The sequence below is a fragment of the Ailuropoda melanoleuca genome, chromosome 12, assembly GCF_002007445.2.
Source record: "Ailuropoda melanoleuca isolate Jingjing chromosome 12, ASM200744v2, whole genome shotgun sequence".
Lineage (NCBI taxonomy): Eukaryota > Metazoa > Chordata > Mammalia > Carnivora > Ursidae > Ailuropoda > Ailuropoda melanoleuca.
In genome coordinates this window covers 23,809,517-23,816,426 of record NC_048229.1, presented here as the reverse complement: position 1 = coordinate 23,816,426, position 6,910 = coordinate 23,809,517, and the positions used below count along the sequence as shown (strand labels likewise).

The following is a 6,910-nucleotide window of genomic DNA, read 5'->3' as shown; positions in this document are numbered from 1 at the left end:
ATTTAAAGGGGGGGGGGCGGAGTAAAGGGGGGGGNATGGACCCTGGCGAGGCTGACTCTGGTGCAGGAAGGTCCCTTAGAGAGCTTCTCGTCTAACTTCCTCGTGTTGCAGCTGGGGAAACTGAGGCCCAGAGAGGAGAAGGGACTGATTCAGTATAGTTGGTGGCAGTGGGATTTGAAGTCTGACCTTGAAGCCTGTGTTGGTTCGGGTCCTCCCAAGAAGCAGGTGCGGACAGAGTTAGACATGCAAGAGAGCTGTAACGCGAGAGCATCTGTGTACAAGAGTGAAGAACAGAGGAGGCAGGCGGGACGTTCAGACCATGAAGCTGGTCTGACCCCTGTGAACACGGAGGGGAAAGAAGGAAGGGGCAGGAAGAGTCTCAGATGCTGCAGTTCTTAGAATGTTCAGCCCGATCCATTGGGAGTCCCTGGGCTAAAGTTAGCCCTTAGAGGAGCCCCCCATGCTGTAGGAATAGGCCCACACTGGTATCCCCATGTGCTTAGTCCCGGCTGAGAACAGCCCAAAGGAAGCGTAGCCTTGGTGCAAACATGTTGGTGGATGTAGGGGGCGGCCCCTGAACCTGGTGGTCAGCTCTGTCCCCCACAGCAAGGTCTGAAGGACACCTGTGCAGTGCATTCCCCTGACTGCCACAAAGTCCCGGTTCCTGTGAGCCCCACCTCCATGGTGTTTGAGGGGAAAAGCGATCTGGTTCGGGACAGCAGTAGGCTTTGAGCTAGAAAGGGAAAACCTTAAGTATGTCAGCACGGAGAACATTAACCCAATACTCTTTTACGTATCAGCACTGTGTTGAGCCCTTAAAATCCATGATTCCACTTAATCATCACAGCAGCACTATGGGGTGGGTAATTATTATCACGCCCGTTTTACAGAGGAGGAAACAGGCTCATAGAAGCCTTCAAGTCACATTGCTGGCACCTGTGGGGTTAAGGCTGTTAAGTGGCTATTCTAACCATATGGAGGCACGGTGGCCTAGCGTTGGGGTCTGAGTCAAGACTCTTAGATACCAGTGACAGGGAACCAAACTCAGGCTGACTTAAGCATTGGCTCCCATGAACTGAAAAATTCTGACACAGTGGCTTCAGGCATGGCTGGATCCAGGGACACAAACATTGTGGACCTGAACTTTTTCCATCTCTTCGTTCTTCTTCCCTGTTGATGCCATCACCAAGTGGCCTTTTTCTTGCTATGGCCCCCTCCATTTCCAGACTTCTATCATCTTTGCCTTTATTAACAGAAAGGAGCATCCTTTTTCCAGTTTATTCTAACATGAATCCAACAGTTGAGCCTCATTTCTGCTTGGGTTGCAGGGCCATCCCTGAACCAGTCACTTGGCTGGAACAGTGGAATATGCTGACTGGCCAGGCTGGGGTCAGATGGCCATTCCTGGAATCCTGGCATAGAGGGTGGGTGGACTCCGCCTCAGCCACATGGATTGAGGTTAAGAGAGGAATGTTCCTTAGAAAACTGGGGTGCTGGGACCAAAGAAGGGGAGATGGATTCTGGGAAGCCTGGAATACAGATGTTGGAGACAGGTGGGTCCTAGTGAGAAGGGTGCAGGAGCCCATGGGTTTGGTTCTGTGGCCTCCTGGGCCCTTGCCATGAATAGTGAGCAGGCATCCTGTGGACCTAACCATCCCTCCCCTTCCAGTGTCTACTGGGACTATGCCATGACCATCCGCCTAGAGGAGATTGTGTACCTGCACTGCCATCAGCAAGGTAGGGACCATGGGGGAGCACGGGGCTGGGGTGTTCCTCTTGGCTCCCCTGCCTGGCCCCACCTCCTTATTACCTGTGCAGCCTCAAACAAGTGACTTCTCTCTGAGCCTCAGTTTCCCCGTCTGTAAAATGGAATCACAACAGCACCTACTCCTGGCGTTGTTGTGCACATCCTGTGACATATGATAAGGGCTCAGCACCAAACCCATGGTGTCAGCTGCTCACACCTATTGAGCACTTATGATGTGCCAAGCAGGGCTCTAAACAGCTTGGCACGAAGTCGCACACCCCGGGAACTTCTGAGTTTGGACTCGAAATCAGGTCTTTGTCATTCCAAAGCCTGTGCTCTCAAGATCTGGGATTAATAACTAGAGTTCTCCTTTAAGGCTCAGAGAAGGTACATTCAGAACAAGCAAAAGGCCATCCTGCTGTAGAAAGCAAGCGATCCATGCCCCACCAAGGCACAAAACATGAAGCTTATTTAGTGAGACAGACCTGGGTTCAGATCCAGGCCCTACTGTGCAGCCCTGGGCAAATTACATCGCCTCTCTGAGCCTTGGTTTCATCACTTGTAAAATAGNTTGTAAAATAGGCAATAAGAGATAAACCTCATAGGTCTATTTTGAGTATTCCAGTAAGACACTGCCTTTAACATGCTGTGCTTATATACAGTAAGTGCTCACTACGTGCTTCCAAGTCAGCTACTGCCCTGAGAAGGGATAGGTCTGAAAGCCTCCATGCAGAAATAGTTCAGGCTGATTCGTAGAGGGTGCTCGAGGGTGTAGAGGGACATCAGGTGTGTGGGGGCACCATTTCCCTTTGGGGGTGACTTCATCGGGGCCAACCATACTCTTCCGGATCATGTCCTCTACTTCCGGGTCAGCGACCGTGGCCGGTGGGATGGAAGGGGCTCGGCGGGGACTGAAAACTGGCCCTGACCTCTGCCCAGGCCTTTCCCAGAGCCTTGGAGCAGGTCTGTGGGTCTAGTTTGACATGCCTGGGGGGATGTGTATGCTGGGAGGGCCCCATCCCCATTCCTCATAGTGACTTCCCCCCGGGTCTCCTCTGGCTGGGTCGTGGTGGCAGTGGACAGCGGCGGGACAGTGGTGCTGCTCAGCCAGGACGGGATCCAGAGGCCGCCCTTCCGCTTCCCCAAGGGAGGGCACCTCCTGCAGTTCCTCTCGTGCCTGGAAAATGGGCTGCTCCCTCATGGGCAGCTGGACCCTCCACTCTGGTCTCAGCGGGGAAAGGTGAGGGATCGCAGGGGACCCAGGGAGGCTGGGGTGGGGGTCAGCCATGGGGAGTGGTCATTTTTTTTTTTGAAAGAGAGGAGCATGCGTGCATATGCAAGTGGGGTGGGGGATGGGTGGGGGAGAGGGAGAATCCCAAGTAGGCTCCACGCCCAACCCAAGACTTGGGACCGGATCTCACGACCCTGAGATCATGACTTGAGCCGAAATCAAGAGTCAGATGCTTAACCGACTGAGCCACCCAGGCACCCAGGGGAGTGGTCATTCTTGCCCATGGATCCTTAAGTGGCTTTGTGGGCACATCACACCCCACTGAAACCCTCAGGCTGTGCAGATTGTGGGACAGGTGCATCCCAAGAACTGTGCAATGGGACACGTTCTTTCAGGGCAAAGTATTTCCCAAACTGCGCAAGCGAAGCCCGCAGGGTTCTGCCGAGTCCACGTCCTCATACAAGGAAGACAACGAGTCCACAGATTACGTGTTCAGGACCATTTACCCCGGCATGAGGTCTGAATTCGGTAAGCTGCCCCATCTCTGGGCCCCCTGGATCCAGCTGTTAGCCGATCATGAAAATGATTCCAGGTGTTTGGAACTAGAGGACAAGTGGTCTGGACTCTGGGGCCAGCAAGGGGACCAGAAACCAGGAAGTTAGTATCTCGGCTTCCCCCCAAATGAGAACTGTGAGCTACTTAGCTTCATAAAGACACACCTGACCAGGAGGTGGCCTGGGCTAGTGGCCGTGGGCTCTGGAATCCTGGTTGACCTGGGGCAAGTCACTTCACCCTCCGTGTCTTGGTTTCCCCATCTGCAAAATGGGGATATTCACAGCACCTGTGTCATAGGGCCCTTGTGGGGATTAAACAAGATAAGGCTCTTGGCACAGAACACGTACATTTTAGCTGCTGTTACACTGTTTTGCTTTTACCTGTCTCTGTTGTCAGGATTCAATGAGGTAAAGAGGTGATCAATGTAAAGTCTGTAGAATAAAGTCCCGCACACAGCAGGCCCTTAATGAATGACAGCGGAAACAACAGAGGGCAAGCAAAGCCCTGGGAGCACACGAGACGCTAATGTATGTCCAACGCTTTGCTCGGCGGCTGCCCTGGTGTAGACGCTTGGTTAACGCAGACCGTTACTGTCAAGGTCATCATTACCACGGGGTTATCATGAGGATTAAATGAGCTAATGTTTGAAAAGTTCTCCGAAAGAGGCCTGGCATCTATTACGCACCATATGGATGTCTGTTCAACAACTCAATATTAAGTTGTAGGTTCCTTCTGTCTACCCCATTTTATTTGACCTTTGGTGTCTCTATTGTTCCATTTGATGGATAATGGCTCTGAGCCTCCGTTTGCTTTAGTGACCGAGGCCAGACCTTGAGAGGCTCTCTTGAAAGCAGATGTCCTTCCTGGCAAGGGTGGGCTAACCATGCCAGACCACTTCATGCTCCAGCTCTCATCCAGCACTGAGTTGGATCTGGGGTGCGGGGCCGGCTTGGCGGTAAGCTCTTACGTTGCTTGGGTTAGCCTCTAATCTTTACGTAACCATGGATTAATTCCTTCATGGCCAGTTAGGATCAAAGCTTCATGTTTCTGTGCCATCAAAGAGCCATAGAGTGTCCTGAAGTGTTCATCACTACATCTGTTCCCACCCAGGAGCAGGGTCTGGAACCCTCCAGCCTATTGGCCGTACCACGACTCTCACAGCCGCGTCAGAGAGCTGATTGATCAGAGGGGCCTGATGCCCCAGGCCTGCCTTCCCAGGAAACTCTGCACAAGAATTCATCCTACAAATAATGTGTAGGCACGTGCTGGGAGCCAGGCTGGGTGCTGGATGTCTTACTTGGGGGCGGTCCATGTTAGTGTGCCGTGGCTCTGCCTAGGTGAGCAGAAGAGACACGGGCTGTGCCCACCCACACCCCTCTGTGCCTGTTGCTCTGCAGCCAGCACCCATCCTTAGAGTCTCTCTGCCTGAGGGTCCCTTCTGCCCGTGGGTGGGGCGGGGTAGAGGTGTCTGGAATCAGTGCCTCCCTGGAGCTGTCCTCAGCCAAGGATGGACAGGAGTTGTTGTATCAGTGCCCCAGCTCCCTCGCCCCCCACCCTGGTGAGAAAGCTCTGGCCTGTGTGTTCTACACATCTCCCAGAGACCCCCACCGCACCCCCCTGGGAGATTGAGCACCAGTTGCCCATGGTGGTGACCTGAGTGGTAACACTTTGCTCTGCCTTCTTGTGTCGCTTCACCTCTCTCCTAACCCTGCTTCTTGGGAACATCTCCCAAATATGCCCCTGGGACTCGAGTTCTTGCCTGCCTCTGAGGAAACCCCAGTGAACTCCGTTCAGCTAGAACACAGCTTCTCAGTGGTGGCACCACTGACATTGCAGATGGAATAGTTCTTGGTGGTTGCTGGGAGGGGGACATCACATGCCTTGAAGGATGTTGAGCAGCTGTCCTGGTCTCCCCACCCAACTGCCAAGTAGCACATCTGCCCCCACCCCCGCCACCAAGTGGTGACAACCAGAAATGTCCCCAGGTACTGCCCGCTGTCCTCTGGGAGCAAAATCGCCCTCGGCTGAGAAAAGCACACATCCCTGTGTTCACCTCTGCCCCTGCAGTGTGGCCAAGTGACTTGCCCTCTCCGAAGGCCTCGTTTCCTGGTGTGTAGGGTGGGGGAGGGGAACAGCACCTCCTCAGCCAGGATCCTGTTCTGAGAAGTCAGTGTGATGATGCATCAGACACCTAATGTGAAATGCTTGATGGATGCTCAGTGAGTGAAAGTAGTACCATGTGTAGAGTGCCACTGTGTGCCAAACCTGCCTTTGTCCCTCCAGTGTAGTATCTAAATTAATCCTCACCACGGCCCTCCTGGGCAGGCACCAGGGACCTCACCAACCCGTTTTACAGAAGGGAAAACTGAGGCACAGAGCGGTCCAGAGTTGCGCAGGTAATCCTCGGCATGGTTGGACTTTACACACAGGTGCCCTGGCTCCAGAGCTTGTGCCTCTCACAACCACTCCTTGCAGATTGTTTTGACATATTGCAGTCTCACCCACTTCATCCCCAAGCTCCGATTCAGCCCCACATGGCAATGGCACTGCATCCTTGGTCAATTTTTTTTCAGGGGCCTGAGCCTCACAGAGCTAACGCAAGCAATCATGTATGGTTTTCGTCTTTGAGAACAAGGACGTCCTTTCTGAAGAAGTGCCTACATCAGAAATGGGCAAACTCCTTCCTGTGGTCCAAATTCGGCCCCCTGCCTACTTTTGTAAATAAAGTTTTATTGGAACACAGCCCCGCCCATTCATATCCATATTGTGTGTGGCTGCTCTCACACCACAGCAGCGGAGTGGGAGTGTTGTGACAGAGACCGTATGGTCCACAAAGCCAAAAATAGTTACTATCTGGCCCTTTATAGAAAAAGTTTGCAGATGCCTGCCTTAAGTAATAAGAGAGAAGAGTTTGGCCCTGTGGGAGGGATGATGGGCCATAAATGGTTCTAAACCCCCTCTCAGTGTCTTCCTGCCTCTGTCTCCACCACCCGGTCTGTGTGCACAGAAGAGGCAAAGACAAGTTCTGAACCGTGCAGACAGGCTCAGAGTCAGAGGAGGGCATTTTCAGACTCCTGTGTTGCTGAGACTGTCTGTACCATCTGGTGTGGTAGGCGTGAGCCACGTACAGCTCCCGAGCACTTGATATGCAGCGCGTTCGAAGGGAGATGTGCCTTAAGTGTAAAAGATACCCTGCATTCTGAAGACTTCAGAGCAACAACAGAAAAGAATGTAAAATATCTCATCAGCAATGCTATATTGACTCTAAGTTAAAATGGTAACATTAGGGATACACTAGGTCAAACAGGATATACTGTTGAAATTGATTTCATCTGTTTCTTTTCCCCCTTCTAATGTGGCTACTAGAAACTTCTAAA

At 52.6% G+C, this 6,910-nt stretch overlaps 1 protein-coding gene across 1 annotated transcript in view; it reads left to right on the top strand.

The window, feature by feature from the left end:
• Positions 1–51: 51 nt before the first annotated feature.
• SGSM1 (small G protein signaling modulator 1) overlaps positions 52–6,910 on the top strand; it is a gene marked incomplete at its 3' end in the record, with an annotated part of 17,345 nt that continues 10,486 nt past the window's right edge. The window contains exons 1-4 of the mRNA XM_034638034.1: positions 52–1,737; positions 2,824–2,987; positions 3,374–3,635; positions 3,930–3,940. Coding sequence (XP_034493925.1) covers positions 1,620–1,737; positions 2,824–2,987; positions 3,374–3,635; positions 3,930–3,940 — 555 coding nt within the window. The remainder of the gene's footprint in view (positions 1,738–2,823; positions 2,988–3,373; positions 3,636–3,929; positions 3,941–6,910) is intronic.